General features: G+C 40.5%; 2 protein-coding genes across 4 annotated transcripts in view; both read left to right on the top strand.

The window, feature by feature from the left end:
• The first annotated feature begins 428 nt into the window (after positions 1-428).
• spns3 (SPNS lysolipid transporter 3, sphingosine-1-phosphate (putative)) lies at positions 429-6,434 on the top strand. Of its 2 annotated transcripts, none has more exons than XM_072375429.1 (13): positions 429-551; positions 1,762-2,008; positions 2,098-2,163; positions 2,478-2,614; positions 3,440-3,591; positions 3,831-3,897; positions 3,978-4,120; positions 4,502-4,654; positions 4,743-4,932; positions 5,055-5,120; positions 5,216-5,314; positions 5,422-5,593; positions 5,991-6,434. In XM_072375429.1, exons 2-13 carry the CDS (start codon positions 1,762-1,764, stop codon positions 6,059-6,061), a joined length of 1,563 nt encoding a protein of 520 aa, XP_072231530.1. In that variant the 5' UTR covers positions 429-551; the 3' UTR covers positions 6,062-6,434. The 2 variants fall into 2 exon arrangements, with proteins under 2 accessions (XP_072231530.1, XP_072231529.1); XM_072375428.1 differs by having other exon boundaries at positions 429-555.
• Positions 6,435-18,486: 12,052 nt separating this feature from the next.
• spns2 (SPNS lysolipid transporter 2, sphingosine-1-phosphate) overlaps positions 18,487-24,085 on the top strand; it is a 59,445-nt gene continuing 53,846 nt past the window's right edge. Inside the window, exon 1 of one of the 2 annotated variants that reach the window (XM_072375756.1) lies at positions 18,487-19,034. In XM_072375756.1, coding sequence (XP_072231857.1) covers positions 18,803-19,034 — 232 coding nt within the window. In that variant the 5' untranslated portion in view covers positions 18,487-18,802. The remainder of the gene's footprint in view (positions 19,035-24,085) is intronic. The other variant, XM_072375757.1, reaches the window with a different exon arrangement.

Genomic DNA, 24,085 nt, shown 5'->3' with positions numbered 1-24,085 from the left:
TTGATGTGGCAGATAATTCCTAGACTTTGAAGACCACTTCTTTAAGATAGAGAAGTACCACCTCTGTTCTCTTATTAGACAAACAAAGATAGAAAATCAGAGGCATTCAGCTGATTAAAGTAAAAAAGCATCCAGTTAAAGCTTAGTAACTGAAACGCACATGCTGTCTGTTTTGCCATTCTGTTCTCTGTGTGTATAAAGCTGCTAAAAAGTAAGTATGAATTGGGCTGACAGTAAATAATATTGTCCTATTGTTTCTTTATTTTCTGCTTCTACAAGACAGTATGAATAACCGAACGACAAGGCAGAAGAAAAGTGACAAAGATATTGCATTGCATTAAACCAGCTCTAGAAGCATATGACCAACCCTGAGTGGGATGGTCCTGTTGCTAACTTAATATATCTTGAGTCAAGTTAGAAGTGAGCCTTCTGTTAGCTTCCTCAAGCCTCAGAGTCACACTGAAGGCCAGGCTGTTAACTGACAGTCTCAAGTATACAAAAATAAGATGAACTGAGAAGATTAAGAATCTATACAAAGGCACTACCAGCAAGTAGGTGAGTGGCTTTCTCTTATTTAGATTTAAGACAGCACAAATTACCTAAAGGTACAATACCTATACGATTTGATTACGTCAGTGATATAATTACACCAACAGCTGTGATAGCCTTGATGAAAGGCACCTGAAGCTTTAACAGTACAGCCACTCTGCTGTGTGGTGTTAAGAGAAAAGATTTCATGGACAATGATCACACTGTTTCACTGCAAGAACTCTGTAACCTGGACACAGAGATTATGAGCTTCTCTGTGAGTACAAAACTGAAACCAAGATGCTTTTTGTTTTATATTATTGTCTTCTTACTTTATGTGTACATCTGTTGAACACTACTGTTTAATCCTGTCTGCTTTTATATATATAGATATATAGATATAACAAGCAATAAAGTCTTTTACTCATCAGTAGTCATTAGCACTTTAACCATGTTTTTTTCCGTTTGTAAGAACTGTGAAATATCTGACAAAAGAGCTTCCTTCTCCTTTCTGTTATTTTGAAAGAGTTGTTCTTATATACTTGTGTAATTGCCTTTTGTGTAATTTTTTCCCCCACAAATTGTGTTATCTTATTTCTCGCAAACAAGATTACGTGTGGACCAAAAGACTTCAAAAGCAATGCATAAAGAGAGAAATGTATAATGTTCTCATTGTGTGTTATTAGTAGATTAATGTGCAGTATGACAGTCACTCATTGTCTGCCAAAAATATAATTCCATCAATTGTTTAGTTCTGAATTGCTGCTTATTGTTAACTGTGTAGTCATATATATATATAAATATCTATATATTTTTGCACATTTACCACTCAAAGGAACAAGTCAAATAAAACACAAAAACAAATGTATTTAAAAAAAGAAAGGAAGATTTATCACCATGAAGACCTGTCTCACCAAATAACAGTCATGGGTTCGTAGTCTATTAATGGCTGCAATATCAAATAGAATTATCCTTCAGAAAAAATCTTTCCTTTTTTTCATGCTATAAGTGCTTCATCACTTCTTTCACTACAGCTCAGTGGGCTGGTAGATTTTTCTGTTTCTACTTTAAGCAAATAATTTGTTGTGCTAAAACTGTGTGGAGGTGTAGTTTTAGATTTAATTTACAGTATTCATTCTCTCGCCCTTATGAGTTGTCAAAAGAGGGCCTGTTTCTGTACCACTGTGCACATGCTGCAGCATTTTAAATATGTGAGACGCTCTGTGTCTTTAGATGAGGAAAGAGCTGCCCACTATGGAGCCCAAGACATCTGAGACATCCCCCCAGGACAACCCAGTACCTCGATGGAGCGTGAGCTCCAGCTCGGGTCTTCGTTATGGCACTCTTGTAAACAGCGTTTCATCACTCGCACCAATTGCAGCAGAGAAACCAGCCATATCAACTACAAGGGCTTATATATCTATAGCTGTGCTGTGCTATGTAAACTTGCTCAACTACATGGAGCGATACACAATAGCAGGTTGGATGATCCTCTTGTGTTGCACGTCAACACATGCTGTTATAGCCTCAGATTTGGTGACACTTACAGGAAACTTTATTGTCATGCAGGTGTCCTCTCCAACATCCAGACCTTTTTTGAAATAAGTGACAGTACAGCTGGACTTCTGCAAACAGGTATGAGGATGCATCTCATTAAAAAAAAAAAACACACACACAGTTGGTCTATATTTCACCTTGAACTATTTGAAATTAAGTTCAGCAGCATGTCCTGCAAGTGAACTGAAAAGCATTGTTGGTTTTTACATATACATACACTATAACATTGACACTCATGCATGCACATGTATGGTACCTCTTGTTCCCAACTCAGAAGTTTTCATTTGCCTGTCATACTGAGAGTGTTTTTTTATTTTTTATTTTTTTACTTTGATTAATTTATTTTGATTAATTGTAAGTGAATAACTAATTTTGTGTCATTGCATGTACAGTGTTCATCTGCAGCTTCTTACTTTTGGCGCCTCTTTTTGGTTACCTCGGGGACCGCTATAATCGCAAATACATCATGATCAGTGGCTTGAGTGTGTGGCTTCTGACTGCAGCCGGCAGCTCTTTTGTCACAAAGTCAGTAAGTGAGAAACAGATGTGTTCACATACCCTCTCATAACAGGAAAAAAGAAAGATTGCAATGTGTCACTTCCTCTGGCTACTGGTTAGCTATTGTTCCTCTGACATTCAAGTTCATCATGAGTGTTACATGTGTAGTTTATGGAGCTACGAGCACACAAAGCAAAGCTATAGTGGCAAGCACAAGTAAAGCAGACAACTGTAATTTGTTGATAACACAAATCAAATATGTTTTATTATTATACTCAAACATCAAAGAGTTTCATTCGAGTAAAAAGTATTCAGCTGCCTTTAACGACCAAAGCAAAAGTGCATCCAGAAGCGTAGGATCAGACCTGAATTGCACACATTTTGGGCTTCTCTTGATCACAGAACCCCTTCAGTTCAGCTATATTCTTCCTGTAGGGTTTTTGGCATTAACCCTTAATTAAATTAGCTCCACAGCATTTCCTCAGTGATCTGATTGGGGCATCAAAAGAAGGGTGTTATATACAGGAAGTATCTTAGTAGCAGATATTCTTTAATGTTTAGCTTTATTTCTCTGCTGAGTGGGCCACAGCTGACAGAAGCCAACCTGACATTTTATCAACTTAACCCCACATACGTTTTCCTGCCACCATAGATGGTGAAGAACACCACATGACACAAACTAACAAATTAAATGTTTGAAGAGAGAGTAATCTCACTGCATTCTGATTATTTTGAAGATGAGGATGAGTTGACAATTGCTAACCTTGATCTAATCTGTAAGAATGACTCATGTTTGTGGCAAATGGAATGGAAAACAACATTGGACTGTTTCATTTTCTTTGTCTTATCTATCTAGTACTTCTGGCTTCTTGTTCTGCTACGAGCTCTGGTCGGTGTAGGAGAGGCCAGTTACTCCACCATTGCTCCCACCATCATAGCAGACCTCTTCACTGGGGGTCAGCGGAGCATCATGATCTGTGTCTTCTACATCTTTATCCCTGTTGGAAGGTTAGCAACAAACTCACTCTTAGTCTACAGATTTGATTTTTCTGTTTGAATGTTCAGTCACACTAATCTACTGCAGTACGCCAATGCTGTTCAGATATGACTTTTGAATGGCGTATTCACTGTAGTATCAGATGTAATCTGTTGTGGCTTTGACTGAAGCAAATTTGACCCAGATTTGTAAATTGCTTTTGTTGTTCAGCTATTAGTAAAAGTCTTGTGACATCGTTGTATGTTTTCAGTGGCCTTGGATACATAACAGGGGCAGGGAGCGCTTCTCTCACAGGAGACTGGCACTGGGCTCTCAGGGTGAGATCATGTTTGCTATCATCTATCCAAAGGCATTGATCAGTATAAAGTGGCTGAACTTTTTTTGCTGATGTTATCAGATCACTCCCATCATGGGTGCAGTGGGGCTCATCTTGATGATCTTCTTGTGCCCTAACCCCCCGAGAGGTGCAGCAGAGACAAATAGAAATGAAGTAACAGAGCCAAGCTCATACCTGGAGGATGTGAAGTATCTTCTGAAAAAGTATGGTGAACAAACAACAAACAAAAGCTGGATTTCTCCTGTAACCTTGAGAATATAATTAGTCACATCAAACTTATCAGCTGAATATTTTTTTTGTAATATAGATATGTAACAAAAAGCAACATTTTAGACAATGGATCTCCTCAATCTATTTTTTAAAGAGATGAAAAAATGTGCCTCTGCTCTCCAGTGGGCCAACTATGACATCATTAACATTGCTGACATCACATTTAAAATCTATAATCATATAATCTCAGATATATCTTATGTTTCAGTGTTGTGAGATTTTCTAAACAAGATATTTTGTTATATGACATTTCTGCAACAAGGTGTTATCTGATTTGAATTTTTGCTTCTCTTATTTGTGGACTCTGATTTTAGTAAAAGTTATGTGTGGTCATCACTGGGAGTGACGGCTCTGGCCTTCCTCACCGGAGCCTTGGCGTTCTGGTTGCCCACCTTCCTATCCAGGGCTCACGTTATTCAGGGACTCAGACCGGCTTGCAACGGAGAAGCCTGCAACTCCACAGACAGGTGCAGCATGGCCTTTGACTTGCATTTGACTGGTTCTTTGAAATCTCTGCAAATTCAAAACAATGCCATCTGCTTCTGCACCCTACAGTTATGTCTTTGGTGCTGTGACGGTGGCAACAGGCATTCTGGGAGGGGTTCTGGGCACCACCTTATCCAAACGGTTCAGAGATAAAGTGCCATATGCAGACCCACTCATCTGTGCAGTGGGGATGCTTGGATCGGTCCCTTTCCTTTTTATCATCATCTTTGTGGCATCTTCAAGCATTCCAGCTACTTATGTAAGACTCAACCTTTTGTTTGATATGATCTTGCTGAACCATCACCTTCATTCTTCACTCTAGAGAAGATAAATGTGTGTTGAATTTAGGCCAAAATTTGTGTTTTGAATTACTCATTTCAGGTATTCATTTTCTTGGGTGAATTATTGCTTTCATTGAACTGGGCTGTCCTGGCTGATATACTACTGGTGAGCTTAAATCGTGTTTTTTGGAATAAAATTGCTGAAACCGTCTTCTGAAACTTGGTCCCAACATGTTGTTTTGCTTCTACTTTTTACTTCAGTACGTTGTTGTACCAACCAGAAGGGCCACAGCTGAGGCTCTACAGATTACAGTTGGTCATCTCCTCGGTGACGCTGGGAGTCCTTACCTATTAGGAGTGGTGAGAAACAGCTCCACTTTTACACTGTCTCACAGTTTTTTAACTGTTTCACACCTCTAGGAACACAAAGCTCATCTTTAATGTTGTTTTCACACCTGCGCCCCCAGATCTCTGATGCGATCCGCGTATCGAACCCACAAACCCCTTACTGGAACTTCCACAGTCTGAAATTCAGCCTCCTGCTCTGCCCATTTGTTGGGATCCTAGGCGGAGTGTTTTTCCTGACTACTACCCTCTACATTTCTGAAGACAGGAAAGCAGTTAATCAGTTGGTTGAAGGTAATATAGCACCAACACCCAAAGTGTACTGGATCACCATTCACTTGTTAATGTCTGCGTCATACACTTGATGGAGAGTCCATCCATTTGAGAACAATAGTCCTTTATTCAACTAACTCAATACAAGATGGCTCTCCTCCTTATGCTGTTAAGCACAAATTCCCCTTATCTGCACACATACCCCAATAACACTGAGAAAGTCTAGTTTCCTGGCAGCTGGCAGGCAGAAACAGGCCCAAGCTTATAAAGACAATATTGTCTTTCTTGTTTGGATCTAAACTGACTTCATTCTTGCCATACTTTTGGACCTTTCATTGCACCAACTAGTGTGTTTGTGCGTGCTCCCTGTTTTAGTTCAGAATGTTTTATATATGTCTTTGTGTGTGTGTGTTACCAGAAGATTCCCCGCCACAGCAGGGTTCCACACCTGAGCCCTCCTTGGAACTGAGCGACAAGAGAACTGAGTAAATATGGGCAAAAGCAGTAATTCCTTTCATGTAAAGTATAGCTGATGTTAAGTATATCACTGGTTTAGAGACTTGGTGGTTGAGCTTACTTGAACAAAATCCCTTTTTGTCACTTTTCACCAAAACACTGTTTATAGATGCAGAGAAAACTCCACACCATCGAATGCTCGCTTGTTCTCTCAGCCTTGAACTGTTTTGTATCCTGTTTTATTTGTTTAATTTATTTGGATCACACATTTGTCTCAGAGGCATTTTTTTTAGCTCTGGAAATTTGAAATAATTTAAACGCAGCTATTTTTATTTATCTAATTTCCAACCAGAATTTGTTTGCATTGCCCCCATGGCATTACCTCACAGTATTTTCACAGTGCAAGTGGTCCTTTTTTACACATGATCACAGTATTACCTTTTTTTCAGTGGCACTGTTTGGTATACTTTAAAAGTGAATGTAATTCTATTTTCTGTAAATACAGTTTTTATGTTTAAATAAACTTGCAAGTAAAATGTTCTTTCAACCCTTGAAGAGCTTGGTTAATTTTCCAGCTATATATGCACATTTATATTGTACATGTGCTGTATGTTCATATACTATGCATAAACTATCTGTTTAGATGGATCTATCATTGCTGCATTCGCAATCATAGATTGAAACGTTAATGCCAAGAAATGATAAAGACAGAAGAGAAAGAGAGATATTTTCTGTCCAGAATCTCATTTATGATAGAGTGATGTGAAATGAAAAGCTCTTTATAATCTGATCAATCATTTATAAATTATCTTTGGAAATATGAATATGTTTTGGGGGCTAAAAGGGAAGAAAGGACCATCTGGCTTGTGTGTAGCATTGAGTTAGAAATCCATAATTGTATGGAGGTGCATTAGCGATCATACTTGTTACCTGTGGAAACCATGTGAAGCATTCTGAAACTAAAACTATGACTAAAGAAGCCCCAACTGATAAGAATCCGACATCCTAACTCAAGCTTGAAGAGGAAAACAGCAATTGATTCGCTCATGTACCAAACACAGAGTGCGTGTTAAGAAAAGAGGTGATGCAACACTGTAGTAAACATCCCCCAACCTCAAAATATTTATTAATCTTAAATAGGATTGAAATGGCTTCTATATCACAATATTCTTCCAACGTTTATATTTCATAAAACATTCCAACTTCTTTGGTAATGATGATGTATGACTAACTCAAAGTGGGGATGGATTTAAATACCTTCCACGCAGGTAGGTAGTTAGGTCTAGTGGTGCTTAAACTTAAGAGTCATAGTCAAAAGGCTAAATCAGTGGGCTCAAAGATGAATAATGAAACACAATAACTGCATCCCTGGTTCACTGGACTTTTCTGTAATCTCTTCTGTTGTGAAAAAAATGAATGATTACTGATTTTAATCTCAAAAGATTATTTAACTGAAACAGTTTGAGAAGCTTTGACAGCTAAAGTGTTGAAAAAGATTATATTAATCCATCCATTTCCTATACCCGCTTAATCCAACTGTCAGGTCGCAGGGGGGCTGGAGCCCATCCCAGCAGTCATCGAGCGAGAGGCAGGGTGCACCCTGGACAGGTCACCAGTCCATCACAGGGTCACATAGAGACAAAAGAGACAAACAACCACACACACTCACACTCACTCCTGGGGACAATTTTAGAGACACCAATTAACCCAACATGCATGTTTTTGGACAGTGGGAGGAAGCAGCAGTACCCGGGGAGAACCCACGCATACACGGGGAGAACATGCAAACTCAGGTGCAAAATCTTCCTCTGAAATGTAATAGACAAAATACTTTTTGATAGCTGCTTTGGTTTCACCAGAAGTTGATGCTTTGGAAAATGATGCTTTGGTTATTATTTACAATTTGCTTCACATTCTTTGTGCCCTGTCCCACACATCGTCAGCCTATAACCCTCAGCTAAAACGTTGAATTTGCTGAAGTATCTTGAGGATAATCAAATTAACCTTTCCATCCATGAGCATCCGTGCCAGCGTACAGCTGCTGCATGTTAATGAGGACCAGAGGGGCCTTGGGCTGGACCAGCACATTTGCATACAATGGATTTCCTTGAACAGCTGCTGGAAATAATAAATGTTTTTTCTTTGACAAACTCTAATGATGCAGCAAGAAAATTTGAGGAGCTGCTTAGTTTAACACAAAGATGTGAAGTGGGCTTTTTACTTTGGGAACTTTGTCCACTGGGTGGCGCAGCTGCATCACTGTAGAGAAAATACTTTCATAAAGATCCCCATTGTGTTTCATTAGTGAAGCACAGTGGATTTACCAGATGTTCACCGAGACCTCCAGTAGACCTGACATAAGGGATATTCATGTTTCCATGCACAGACTATACAGAATTGCAGTCATTTTCTTTTATATCCCCACATATGAGGCAGAACAGAACATAATGACATTCTTGTAGTGATAATGTATGTGAATAATTTGGACTACTTTAAAAAGAACTACAACACACTGTTATACCTAGCCTGGCAAATACCTTTTTAATCTTTTAAACAATCAAATTCAAGAGCACAAACATATTTCTTATGGAAAAGGATGAAGTGAATGAAGTGGGAAATTCATCATCACATATATATATTTGCAGTTAGGTTTCTATTTATTCCCGTTAAAGTCAGTGAATATATCATAAAATACAGAGCCTCAGGTTGAATTTGAAGGCATTCACATGCAAATTGAAAGTAGGATTTAGGTATTAAGCCCTTTAATATGAAGCATCCTTTTTTCAATGGCACAATTGCAATTGGATAAGTGAATCCAAACCTGTTTCATAGACAGGTGTTAACTATTCTTTCATTTCTTTACACTTAAGCAGGTGAATGGTCTTGAATTAACTCACAGCGTGTCATTTGCATTTAGGTAATTTACAACAAATAAGCTCTCAGTGTGAATGAAACTTTGGCTGTGGATGGAGGAACCAATAAGATCAGCCAAATCAACAATTTGGTATATTCTGAGAGAAAAAAAACTGAACACACTGGTAAGCATCATGTAAAAGCACGAACAGCCATGAAAGACACAAATAGTGGATGGTTACAGAACCCAGTCTATCGTAAAGCAAAACTACTTCACAAAATCCAGCCAAGCAAAGAAAACTCTTTAGTAGATATACCTATCATGACCATAAAGAGAATATTTCCGGTGGACAAGTACAGAAGGTTCAGCACAAGGTGTAAAACCTTAATGAGGCTCAAGGATAGAAGTACTATGTGGAAGCAGTGTGATTTTGAAGGCATGCATGGCTTTCTATAACACTGAGTAACAGATATTCATCAATGATGTGACAGAGCAAAGAAACAGCCGGATGAATTCTGAAGTGTAAAGTGACAAAACTATAAAGTGTGTAATTAGACAGCACTGAACAGCACAGACTGACTGTGAACCAAAATATACTGTAAAAACGACCCAGGAGTTTTCTAAAGCTGAGGAGGTGGAATATTCTAAAAAGAGTTGACAGCTGATTTCAACCCACTCAGTAAAGGCCTGGGAAATCATCTCAGAGGAGGAGACCCACCCTTTGGTTATGTTTATGCCTTCGTGACTTCAGGAATTTCCTGCAAAGCCTTTTACTGAAAAAATTAAATACAATAATATGTTAATTTGCCCAATTATATCTGAACACCTGAAAAAGAGGTTTTCATCATGTTAAAGAACTATAAACTGTAAACTTTCTGGATGTGAAAGTTCAAACTGAAGCTGCAAGTCTGTCTGTAGGTTTAGCCTATATTTATTGCTTACTGTTACTGGAATAAAGAGTTTTGAATCCAACTGCACCTATGCACATATCAATATGCACGATAGCCCTTTTTATGGTGTGTGTGCTACTCATATCAAATGTAAATGATCGTTACTATCGTTGTGTGGACATTGATTTCAGTGCTTCACTAGACAAACACCTATACAGTGTTTGTCAGTGCACTGTAATATGCTGTAGGCCTATAAAGAGTTAAGATGTTACCCTGTCACATCATTGTTAGAGGCATTGTTGCAATGAATTAAGTACATGATGTAATAAGAAGTCCTGACACTGACAGTAAATTTATATCTTTGATCTTGTGTATTTATTCAGCATGCAAACTTCTGATGTTAGGTTGTTTTTCTCTGGAATCAGGCTTTTATTTTTTTCCATTCATCTATTGTCAGTTTTTATTTTTCATGGCAAAGGTATGTGCAACATGAGGGACACAAGCACAGTGCAGACTGAAATCCAGCAGTGTTCAAATTTTGCACAAACATAAGTTCCAACCATTACTGTCAGATGTCACACAACCTCATCGCAGATTAAATTTAAACAAACTCCCTTACTATCATGTTAAACCAACCATTTGACTTTTTATATATGCTAAATTGTGACTGTGAATATGTGACCTCTGCTGAGTTTATGGTCGGTACTGACATCCATCATTTTAAGCTTGGCTGTTCCTGTCAAAGGCTTGCACAGATCAGACAATAAGGGCAAATTTACCCACTGTGGTGTGACAGCTCCTTGTCAGTCAGTTTCTAAACTACTCAGAGAGCTGCTGCAGAGGTGTTAAACATCCACCTAATAGGTCCCTATTGTTGAGCTTTGGAGTCAACAATGTTTGGAGGTCAAAGGTCATGGCTCCTGTCATTCTGGGGAACATGTTCATTGAGTAATGGGGCCACACATTCATTTTGTTATTGGTTTTAAAAACTGTTCCACTCAAGTGAGATTTGGCACCGGAATCAAAATGTATAATCCAATAAACACTTCTTATTAAAGAGTTTACAAAAGGATGCTGAGCCATTGTTAAAGGTTTGGTTGTGCTATTGTGGAATTTACTGGTATTTCCTTTTGTTTTTCAACTTTTCAGTTTTCAGCTTGTAATTTTCCAGAAGGTATGTGTTTACTCGGTACACCGAGGGAATAGACCAGGCAGCGTGATATGCGGTATACTCTGAATAACAAGCCAGATCTCACACACATACACACACGTGTGCCAAAAGATATGTGAAAAACATTCTAGAGGTAACAGTTTGACCTGTAATTAAAACACAATAGGTATTGTGCGCCATGTTTCTGAGCACTTTATCTGCGTACCTCTCCATTTCCCCTGTGGACTCTGGCTGTGCAGGAAACTGTCACAATGGCTAATAAATTGCACAGGCCGATCAACCTAGGGAGCGGATACTGTTAGTGTTTACTTAAGGAGGGGGGCATTTTGGTTTTGAAACCAGTCAGGCCTCAGACATAGTCACACAAAAGGGTGACGTAGCATAGCAGCATTAATAACTAGAAATGGCCAGTAAGCATTATACATATTTACTGTAAGAGAAGAGAAAGCTTATCTACCACATGTTTGTGCTACTTTCACCCTTCCACAGAGCTGGCCGCAGAGCTGTGATAAGAGGAGTCAAACCACATTTGTGGATGTGAAGTTGCACTTTTTCCTTATCACTGGTAAAGTGCTGCAGTGACATGACGTCACATGAAGGAAGAGCTCTCTCCACCCTCTGTGCTGTCACTTATTTGGACAGTTACATCATTTGTGCTTTCCTGTTTTTAGAAATGACAAACATGTTTGTCCTGTGTCAGGACAAGAAAAAGGAGCTGGATACATTCATTTAAGTTATTATCATTTATTTGTTGGTGTCAGCACAAATCTGTGTGTAGTTGCTGGGTGACAAAAGAACAAAACAAATGTGTTGATTGGACTGTTGGGGGGGGGGGGTTGTTATATCCACACAGGCATGCATACATGTGGAAATGGTTGTTGATTGCATCAATTTTAACGCAAGTCAGTGAGTGATGGAAGCATCACAGTGAGGAAACACAATGTAGATTTCAGTGGTATTTTCACCTTGATTTGAAATACATATTTGATATTTTTAGTTCCTGCTGGACTTCAAGAATGTGAATGATGGTCGTAGATCAAGTCAAGCTGACATGAAATGCTTTTGTCAGGAGCAAGGCGCACAAATATAGACTGCAACACGAATGCAGCCAAATCTGAGGTTTACCCAGTAATGGCATATGCAGTGTCTGGACCTATGTATTTAGCATTCCTGCTTCAGAGGTTTGCTGACCACTGGCCTACAGAGAGCTGTTTCACAGACCAGCAGCAGGCATGGCAGTTGGGTAATTACACAGACCTATGCAAACTATAAATATGAGCCGCAGCATCACTCAGATATGGTCTTGTTGTAAGGCAGTCCCAGCATCAGAGCCACTCCAACTCCTCCAATTAGGTATGGATGAAGAATGCAGTTGGAGGTAAAAGATATTTAGCAAAAAGGAAGATTTTTAGGTCAGCCTGGACTAGTTTTACCTCCCAGATAGATCAACAGAGACTGATGACCCAGAACCAAGGAATCTAACTTGGATGTAAATGTCAAATAAATAATTAAATGAACAGATAAAAGATTCCCTGACCCTGGACACTATATTTAGTCACTCTTTGCCTCATGCTGCTTCACTGTGCAAAATCCCCCTGATCAGACTTCTGAGGAGTGGAGACATCAGCCCAGATCTTTTCAAATCATCAGCTGCTTAGCTGCCAGACATTCTTGTTGTTGCCTCAGTCTGTCTCGGAGTTAATGGAACAGAGGGGGTAAGGGGCTCCTCAGGCTCCTGCAAGCTGCAGGCAAGCACAAGTACAGACAGTCTATAGGTCAGGAGGTTGCAATGAATTAAGTGATGGTCAGAAAGGTTGGGCCTGCACCTCAAGACGTCTCCAGCTCCAAAAACAAATGTAGGTTACTAGAACAGTCATAAGGTGGCCCAATGCCTGTTTTCACTGTGAAAAGTCCCAGTTCACCACCATGCTGATGATAACAGCTTAGTCACAAGATTTGCTGAATGTTTCTCGATAGCCGGCTGTCATAAAGAATTGTGTTTGCTCCACTTTTTCAATCTTTGGAACTTCAACACATACAGTCACGTGGAAAAGAGAGTAGAAATGATTTTTTATTTGAAGGTTTTTACATTTCAGGACATAATAGAAAAATAATGTCTTGACGGGTAACAAAATCAGGTAAAAACAACTTCAGATGAACAGCAACACATGACTTATTTCACCATGTTAAAAGCTAAACTAGACCAAAATGTACAAGCAGTGTTGCAGTCAAATGAAATACAGCCCATGACCCAAAAGATTGTAGAACAACCTTCAGCACTAACTTGAGGTAACCATTTTCTGTATGTTATCAGTGTCTCACATCATTGTGGAGGAATTTCTCTAAGCATTGCACATTCTGACCTTGGGGTGAACCTGTTGGGATGTCCACTCCTGGGAAGACCTGGTAAACAATGTAATGATCTTTTTTATTATGTTCTCATATATAAAACGAAATAATTGAAAGAGCTTGAGAGAGATCGTAGACATCTGATTAATTCTGCGCCCACTATAGGAATAGAGTGAGTTCTTTCAAAGCCCCATTTGCCCTTTTACCTTAGTGGAACAATCCTATATAGATGACAGAGGCAACACCACAGCCACTCCTTGAAGAAATTCAATCAGAAAGTGACTTAAAGACCCCATGTTTTGAAATTAAACAGACAGAGATGTCAAATGTTAAATTGTACTCTGCAGGTAAGAGCAGTTGTCCAACTGGCACTTTTTTATCAGTCGAACCGAACACTAGTTGGGGGAGGATATGGGACAATTCGATCTCTCTTTCTTGATCTGTTATGAACATTGTGTTCCAGGAGAACCCTGTTTCTTGGTACAGGAAGGAAAAATGTGCTTGCTGGACTCTATATAAACTTTGATGATAGAGACAACACCAGGAGAATCATATGTATGTGTATTTTCTGCAAGGATAGAGCATAAAACAGATGCGAGCATACAATATTTTAAATGGCAGTATTCCATGTATAACTTCAACAAGAACAGGAATATACCATGCATTGTCTAACCCTTATTATTGCCCTGAAAAGAGTCTGTGGTGCAGACATGTTTAGCAGAGAAGCAGCTGACAGGCACACAGCTGATGGACACACATGTCAGAGGGACATTTAAACTTCATTGGCAGCCACGTTTTACAATTTAAAAAGAGACAGCTTATCATCTTGCAGGCGCTGGGCTCAGCGATTAGTAGGTTATCTTCCATCCTGCACTGGTGGCTCGGCCCTGCGCAGACACAGGAAGGAAGGCTGCCACAGTGACTCAGTGGCTCCGAGCCACATAGAGGAATAACTTGAGAGATAGGTTTAGGCCCACCGATAGAAAAACACACAGGATCCCACCGACATGACCAGCATATCAAACACATGCCAAAGAAACAGAGGGGGGGCCTGGGGGCTCCGGGCAGAGAGACAGAACAACTGTTTACTGGGGCTCCCCCTTGAACCCTTTGCATGAGGCCACTGGCTGGTTTGGCCCTCTTCTCTTTTCCTGAAACCTCGCTTATGCTGGAATCTGTCTGCAGCATAACAAAAGCAATTCTTGTCAGTATCACTTGATCATCTTCTGCTGAGCCTGCCAGGCTGTTCTTTTTGCATCATACTCTCAGGACTCAAACCAAGGGTTTTTAGACATCAAAGTTATTGGAAAGTAAGTGGATGACTGCTTTGGAAGCAGTTTTGTGAACCCATGGCCATGGCAGGCTTTTGGTTTTGTTGAAAGAACTTTCTAATTTCAGTCTAAATTCAACAGTACAGGTCCACTCAGTGCCTGTGAATGCATTCAGATTTAAAAAATAAAAATATCCTCTCAATGCCAAAAGCTTGCAGAGCACTGCCAAGAAAGAACCCAGCCCTCATCTTTACTTATGCCAGAATTCAAATTCACTCATCTTCTTTATATCTCCTTCCTGGATTTTGATCTCTTTTCACTAGTTTAGATCTTGACAAAAGCTCTGATTTTATTCCATTTCTGATTGATAGTATGTGAAATATAGGAGAAAAACATCATGATGCCTGTTACAAAGTCATCTCTAGGTGACCCAGTTCAACACTGGCCAGTGTCCCCTCTGGCTTTCAGCAAAATCAAACAAGGCTTGTCAGGAATCCCCTCTCAGCATGCCCATCTTTCACTCATACAAAGAACTCTATACTCACGCTAAATCAACAACATCTTGTGTTCTTCCTATGTGTCACGAAATCTCTTTGATGCACTTTGGATACAGTGAGTGTAATGCATTTTTAAGACGTTGCTTTCTATGATCAATTTCAGTCATACTGGGGACAATTTGGTATTCTCGTCTTGGCAATATCAAAGTAAGCCTTTGCACATACCAGAAAAGTGATACCAATTAACTGGAGATGTTTTGTCTCTTGTCTGACAGACCATAGAGAGCCCAGTAACACTCATCTGCATGCAGGAGCAGAGCCATTTAGAGACTGATACTTAATCTTTTCATTACACAGCTGTGATGCCTTTATCATCATCTATCAAGTCTTATAAGGATCCACCCCACTGACAATTTCAAAGAAGTGTCAATGTGTTGTGATATTTTACATTATAAGTTAATCCACCAAGTATTGCAGTGGGTAATGAGCCCAGCTGTCTAAGAGCAGCATGAATACAAGGAGTTCTATGCAGATTTTGTGTGTGACCTGTGGAGAGCAAAGTCCCTGCAGTCATTTAAGGTCATCCTCCTCTATACGCAAGCTTCACTGCAGGTGGAGACAGTGGTGGACATCAGACAAGTACAGAAACTGCTGTAAAACTGTAAAACTGTAAGACTCAAGGAGTGTGTATGGTGTTCATCTTTTATTAACCAAAGTAGATTATTTTTTTTACAATTTGTAAGGCCACAAAGATAAACTTCCAATAAGATATTCATCCATCTTTAATTACACGCTGTGCCTCGGGGAAGCTTAATTTAAAGTATAGCAAACATAGCAAACTTGGTCACTCATATCAGCAAATATATGATTATTTCTGAGCTTTAAATCATTTTTCAGTATGATTAATTTGAATTTTTGAATCAGTCAGAACTGCACTGATTACGTGACATTTGGGTCAGAGTGAAAAATCTCTGGGCTAATGGCTCTGCTGTGCTTTCGAGTGAAAAATGACTCACTGAAATTTAGCACTGCAATTACAACGACCGCTTTTTTCATGGTGTCATCTGCGAATTGTCTGAAGCGCTGGTCCTATCTTTTGTGAAAACAGCTCCACAGTGTGTGCAGGGCAGGAAGTTATGCAGACAACCTGTATATCTAGGCTAATAAGTAGTTCAAATTCCAGCAGATAATTTGTCTTGAGGTATAGTGCTGGGTTGGTTTGTTTTGAATGATAATTTCAGTTCTTGCTGTTGACTCACAGGCAGAGTCGTAGTTCTGGTTCAACACGTCACTGTGGATGCTGGAAACAATAGGATATTTTTGGTTGTTCTCTCTCTTCTCTAAATTTCAACAGAGTTACGTAGGATGTATTATTCATGTATCACTCACATTCCTATCATTATTACTGTAGCGTTTGAAAGTGTCTCTTGGGATGTTTTTTTTTTAGAAACACGGCCAATGATGCTGATCTCACATGGGAAGCTCAATAGGATTTAAAGTGTAGACGAACCCACAAACGAAACTCCTTGCTCCTTGCTGTCTGGTTTAACAATGGAACTTGGTTAATACTCACGGTTCCTTTTAATAATGATTAAAATAAATCTAATGCGAAAGTGGACAGCAGTGTAGCTGCTGTATTAGTTGCACATCCGTCACAGCCCATTGTTTGCAGTGGGAGAGCCCACTAACCACTGGCTGTGGGCTTTAAACTGACATTTCACAGTTGAGTTCCACACACCGTGACAGTGCTCCTGTACACCTAACCATCTGGTTTATTATCAAACGCAACGTAACTATTTCCTTTAATCAGTAGACTTCCTTACTGTCATACATCTAGAAATGCATACCTTCTCTGCACACCTGGTTAATTTCAGTTTGTCATGCTCCGCCTTCCTTCCCTATTCTTCTTCTTTCCTCAAGCTCTTTTTTTTTTTTATAGGTGGGGGCTTCACCAGCAACAAACAAACCAACAAACTCTCCCCACTCTGCAGCCATTTACCTCTGCTTACCTTTATATTATTTACCATTTCGTCATGTTTGACAGGCACCCATGAAGGCGTGGCCCTTGTTTTGTTTATTTTTCATTTACAGGAAAAAGGAACGGTTGGTAACAAGTATCTGATTAAAAGATTCACAAGTGGCAAAGCAGGATTTAGTAGAAACAGTTCTTGCAGGACTGGAAAGGTGAAGATTCTATGAAATTATATCAAATGATCTTTTAGGGTGGCTGTGTATTTCTTAATTTTCATGGCTTGTAAAGATATCAGGCCACTGATTTATTAGTAGTTTTGTTTTTTATCTCCAGTAATACCGTTTTCATGGAGACAGTTTGGACTATTGATTTGGTAAAGTTTGGGTGTTGTCTTTAACCGAGAAGCACAACGGAGGGATTATGGAGATGCTGAGGTTGACGAACCTGGACAGCTCTTCCATAACAGTTGAACTAGTGTGCACACCCTGGAAAATGTGGAGGTGATTATTGATTTGATTGGGACAGTATGCACATATGTGTTTATTTGCAAGGCCCAATTTAGATATTCCACGAGTAATAACATTAATTCTGTGCAAATGCTAATTAGTTTGATTTTTTTAACCACAGGACATTTTGGTAGGTGTGGCCTGCGCTTATTGAGGTATGTTAGTTGCAGTGCTCCGTTTTCATGTACAGCAAAATGTAACTAAGTGAAATGGAATTAATTTATATAGCACTTGTCAAGAATACATTTTTCCATGTGGTTTACAGCTATAAAAACAAAATTAGGTAAAATCTCAATTTACTCTCTGTTTTACCTCTTTTGTAGTCTTGAAATATTCTTCCCCTGTAGTTTTTTTTAAACTGTAAGCAAAGAACTTCAGGCAAAGGCACAACAAATAGTCGAAGTGATGACATTCAGAAGTTCAGCATTGATGCCAGGACAGACACCTCATCACATGTGTTTGTTTTTTCATTAAAAGGAAAAGAGTGAGTTTTTTACTTAAAAAAAAGGGACAAACTGTTAAAAAGAAAGTTATGTTCAGTACGAGACCTTAAATCCATGAAAGTTGGACACTGTAAATGTATACAGAGACAAAGAAAGAGAAAAAAGCGGCGTAACAGAGAAGAACATACAAATATTTAGATATTCATCAATTTGGCACACTTTACTTATAATTTAAGTATTTAAGGACTACCGTGACTTTTCTGATATTTGAACGCTTCTGTGCAACATACTTCATTAACCTACTTCTATTATCCTGGTTATTCAGTAGTAATAATAGCAGTACTTGTTAAGGAAACAGTATTATCTGCATAACAGAAGTGACAGATTTTGAATTAATAGAGAAATAAAACCTCTCCCACCGATGTCCGACTACTCTGAGATTCCGAGCAAGTAGTGTTTTTTTCGCAGTTTCTAACCACCACAGACCCGCTTTCACAGGATCAGGTGCGGCTCCATCGTTTTCTGCAGAGTTACAGGGGAGGAGTTAAAGCCAGGTCACACCCCTACACCAGCACTTAGTCCTAGAGAGAGAGAGAGAGAGAGAGATAGAGAGACTAAGGAGCGCACCACCGTCAGTCACCGCTCACTGCTAGAAAAATATGATCCCGAGAAGAGCTACTTCTGTGCTTCAACAAACAAGACAACATATTCACTGCGACTAATTTCAGTTCAAATCAGTGATCATCGTTGCGTGTGGTCCTTGTTAAACAATTTCCCTCTCCAGTCTCTCTCCTTTTGCGCTGGATCTTTCGTGCCAGAAAATGTGCGTGGAGAGCGATGGATGTGAGATTGAAGGCTGCAGCAGTTCGGATGAGGTGCGCACGCTGTCGGGCAGCATGAGTCCCGGACTGAAATCCAGCCCGGACCTTCACCCCTGCAAACCGGGCCAGAAATTCCGCGCCGCGCTGCTCAGATGCCGCTCACCGGCTGCTGCCGCCGGGATCCTCAGTTTTGGGAACGTCCTCAATTACATGGATAGATTCACTGTAGTTGGTAAGAAACCTGACTTCACACTTTGTATTAGACCTGGCTGTTATCAGATTATTTTTCATTCTCTGTAGAGGCAGTAAAACAGCTTTCTTTTGCCTATGTGCTGGTGTGATTGTGCACTAATTGAGTGTGAGCGCAACCAGCTCACCTCAGCTGAGGCGGGCGGAACAATGGGTTTGCCTAAGCAAGCGCAGTGGACTATTTGCTTAGGAAACAGTGTCTGTTTGGTGTTTTCATCGCTTTAGATCTCATGCTTAGTGTTGATTGAATCAAACAGACACACGCCTTCTGTTATCACTCATCAGATCCTTGACCGTATTGTTTTTTGACTGCTGGAAGATTGTAGATCGATCAATTAGGGCGATCAGCCCTCTTTCCACCCACGAGCCTGACTGCATGCTTTCACACAGTGTGTAGGTAGCGTATGGATGATGCTGCTATGGGCTCATCTGTCAGAGATGTTTCCTCCTCAGTAATATGAAAATCAGTCATCAGCTCCTGGTAGTTTCAGGGACTCTGCATGGGTGCGATCGAGTTTTGCGCGGCATCTCATTGTGATGCCGTTGTGAGACAAAGTGCTGTTTAATCCTCCTTATATGCTCGCATTTCCCATCTTCATTCATACCCACATCATGTACACTGATGCTGGATATTGTAATGGAGAAGAGAGACAGATAACATAGTCTGTGGACTGACTAATACTACATTAAATGTAATAAAAATCAGGGGCATAGTCTGATCATTTTCTGTTAATGCAATCCAACTAAATCTTATACTAGTTGATTTTGTTTCAACAAAATGGATGGAAACCCATTGTCAAGGTTACTCACCACAAATAAAAGACAGAATCAGCATTTATCCTCACTTTAGCATTTTTGTGTAAACAATTCAGGACACTGGGTTTAGTATTTAGGCTCATCAAGGTTTGGACACTAAACTGGTGCTGAATGGGTTAAGAATATTACTGCAGCATGCGTATGGAGGCAAATGTGCTCATAGGTAGAGCGTTGTTCTTCTGCACTAAGACATGCTTTCCCGGTTAAAGTGCAAAATGAATTGATGTGGTCACATATTAGCAGTATGCATTGAAATAACTTATCATTTGCCAGACAGGAGACTTTTGTCTCACAATCTTCTTGGTTAATACTCTGAAATAATTGGTTGAATTTCCTCCTGTGCCCTCTGGCAAAAAGAAGGAGGGGCATTCAGACAAAGCAGTGTGTACTTAAGTAGCCACATGCCAACAGCTCATCATCCTGAAGGCTCAGGTCCAGTCCGTCAACTGCAGAGGGTTAAGCAAAGCCTTGGGCGCCTGATTACAGCGGGATGGCTTTAGCTGCTCAATCTATACAGCCACACCAAGAATGTGTGGATATACAGTGGTATATCTAATCTTAACATCTTCAAGTACCACTCAGTCACAGTGTAAGACTCCTCCTCAGTCATGGATGACTCAGTCCCACTCTAAAGTGGCGATTTGTCCTCCCGTCTCCTTGCACCTCCTCCTGCTTTGATCAGAGGAAAGCCCTCATTAAGCTGCTCAAAAACAACTCTATTTCTCTCTGTCATTTCCATCCTAATTCAGCTTCTGCCCATTACAATATCTGATCTACAAAGCTGTAAATTTAGCTGGACTTCTGAGTGTTTGCTGTGCTGTGACAAGAATGTGAAAACAGATGAGGAAAAAGTGGAAGCAGGGAGGAGGAAGGGGCATGATGGGGATGGAGAGGGAGGGGGTGGTGATGGATGCAGTATCTTGGGCTAACCCTGATGAGGAGGGAGAGGCTGTGCTCAATGCACAGGGGGGTCTCCTCCCATCGCTGCCACCCGAACGCTGCTGGACAGTTTGCATTATGTATGGGCAGCATGTACGTCAGGCCCTCACACAGAACAGCAGCCAACACAGCTGATACACACACAGCATCGACTTATCTGTCATTTTCCCCACTTCTTCAATGCTATCTCCTCTCCTGCAGTATCAGCCACATTGCGGTAGTAATTAGCTGGTAGAAGCAGTGCATCTGTTGGTAGCACAGTGCTTCCTTCAAGTCTGCACGAGAACCGCCACTTTCTGTCTTTGTGTCTCTCCGCTCTCCCTCTTACTTCTCCTGCTTTCAGTAGGAAGTACAGCTACAGGTAAAGCGCATCCATAAGTCATAGATCTTAATTTCAATTAAGTAAGCCCGGGCGCACATACACACAGAAAAAGCATGCACATACACGTGCGAAAAGATTCTCCCGACCATTTCAAGAGGGGCTGAATGTGAGTGGGGAGTTGTGAAGGGAGGGGCTGGCCACTGCAGAGGCAAGCAAGTGGACGCAGAATGTTACCAGTGCTGAGCCACAGCGATGCTGTGCCCCCCCCCGACCCCCCCAACCCTCAACGTCAAAAGGTCTTTGTACCAACAGCCATTACTGTAGTGTGTGTGGATCACTAAAGCATTGTCACAGAGACACAGGGTGACCATTCTAGGCACCGGGGCTATTCTGATCCACAACAATGATGGGAAAATTGCACTCACCAATGCAGCAGCGTCAAAGACTTGGATCTTTCTGTTAATCCCTCGTGTCAGAGGTGAAGCCACACACACACACAAACAGACACAATCAAGTAGAAAAAACAGAACCCACAAACTCCAGTTTATGATTCCAATACATGACTCATCCAAAAGGATGGTTAGAACCACAAAAGAAGGAAGAAGTCACAATGTCTTTTTCCAGAGGAGGTTTCTTTGTTCTGGAATCGATACTGCCAATATGTTTTTCTTTTTTTTACAAGAGTTGAGTATTCAACCCCACCACTTTGTGTGTGGGTAGGGGGGGGGCAGTCTCAAAACAAAGTAAATATATGAGACATAGTTTGCTGCATATTCGAAGTGTTTTAGCTCTCAGCATGACACTAATCATGGGAAAAACAAGAATTACAGATTTCTTTACAGTCAATTATCTTTTTCAGCATTTAAATGAGCAAATTATGCACACATTTCTCAACTTTCCCTCCTTTGAACTGCTCTTCCCACCACTCTTAAATTGGATTTTCAATATCAGCTTTACTATTGCAGTGTGCTGTGTTTAACAAGACTCATCAAAGGCTTCACATTTCTGGAGTTTCCATTTTTCTGTGTTGTGAAGCTGGCAAACAAACAGCAACCTGGTTTTGGTCAGAAACACTTAAAGGCCAAATCCAACATGTCAACAAGCGCAGAAGAGACCACTGTTAGGTTTCAGGGGTGTAGAAGTGAAGGAGAGTGGGAATGAATATGCTGAGTTACAAACTGTGCTCTGAGTTGGACTGCAGGCTCAGCTGTTCAGCTGGTGGGTCAGACCTGACCTGGAGTGCTGCCTCACAAGCCTGCGCTTGTTTTAACGGCTGTCTGTGATGCAGACAAAGCAGAAATGGGCAGTGTCTGGTACGTTTGAGGTCAATCACTCAATTCTCACTGCGTTTCAGAATGCCTATGTAGATGAGAGATGAGACGGAAAGCCGACCGGACAGAATTTAAGTGGAGGAGGCCAATAAAGCCTGATAAGTTATGATGCTCTGCCTGGGTCACTCATGTGTGGCCTTTTGAAGCAGCTATCTTACACACAGCCACTTATATTCTGTTGTCTAATACAGTGCTTCAGGGCTCTGAGATTTAGAGGGCCCCTGTGTTTAATTTAATTTGAGATGGCTTTGAAACCCTAAATCCTGGTGTTGGTCCTCAGTAGACAGTCCAAACTCCTCGACAGCTTATCATAAAGAGGGGATTAAGTGTTTTTTTAGAGAATATGAGGATATGTGAGGCAGACATGCAGCACTTAAAGTTATTTGCTTCCTAAGTAAGTAAGCCCTGGCGTGTATGTTAAATCTAGCCACCCCCCCTTGTGCACAAGCAGAGGGACAGTTTGTGGGGTACAGACTGCTGCCTTATCTGCACTGAACAGAATTGTTGGGGAGCAGTAGAGTCACTCCTCTGTAGGCACCTTAAACTAAGTTGTGTCAGTCAACCAATATCTCAGAGCATGGTTGCACCCATTGGACAGATGCAGGACCCTTGCATGTAAACATCTTGTGTTTAGATGCAGATGAGTCTGGAGTAATAATCCTCTTAAGGCAAGCTCTTTTGTTACAAAGTAAAAAAAAAAAAAAATGTAGCTATCCATCCCGTCTGACTGGCCAGGCAGATTAATTCTGGTTATCTTCGTCCAGTTTACTTTGTGCCTACTCATAATCACTGTCCACAGACGCCCGAGGCTGCCTTCCGCATTACCATTTCTACTTAAAGCACAGAGAGGGCAAATTAGCTTTTCTTCTTTCTTTTATGTGTTTCCTGACTGTTGTCGTGGCCTTTCTTGGGTATAGTACTGCAAATTAAAGGAAGCTCTCCACTTTCAGTTCCACAGAGAGCACTGAAGAAGAGAAGTGAATAGGGCGTAGGTGTGTGTTCTGGAGATTTGCAAGTAATTCAAATTTTGTGTTGATGTGTAGTTAATAATGTTTCTGAGCAACATCCTAACTGTAAAGTAATGCGACATGACCCAACAGATCCTCTTACTAACATGAAGCGTTGCAGTGGAATATGTCTGGATAAGGAAGTGTCTTTTCACCATTAAACTGTGCAAGAGGTTGTGTTGGCCACGCTGGAGTCGCTTTGGGGTTTAGCTGCTGGTTGTTTCACCCTTCACTCTTTTCCCTATTTCCCCCTCTCTTGTTTTATGGCGCTCACATTTAAGGTCCCGGAACAACAGCGGAGACATTAAAAGGTTGCAAGGACCTCTTATAATTTACTTTATAGGGTTGCTACCCCCTTTTTTGTTGCGCTTTTTCCATCTGATGTCGAGCGGTTTTGAATCCACATCTCTTTGAAAAGAGGTTTCATCACTTCAGCGCATTTTTTATTTTTTTTTTACTGTTTTTCTTTTATTTCACTGTTGACAGCAAATTATTGATACTGTTCAACAGATGTTAAGGTGGAGGCTTTAACAATTACACGACTTCCGACCAAGTGGACTCTCCAGACTGGTTTCCCACAGATATCCAACTAATCTCTTTATGTCTATATCCTAGCGTG

This window comes from Leuresthes tenuis, unplaced genomic scaffold (assembly GCF_036924035.1).
Source record: "Leuresthes tenuis unplaced genomic scaffold, fLeuTen1.0.hap1 SCAF_21, whole genome shotgun sequence".
Classification (NCBI taxonomy): Eukaryota; Metazoa; Chordata; class Actinopteri; order Atheriniformes; family Atherinopsidae; genus Leuresthes; species Leuresthes tenuis.
This window is presented reverse-complemented; position numbering and strand designations above follow the sequence as displayed.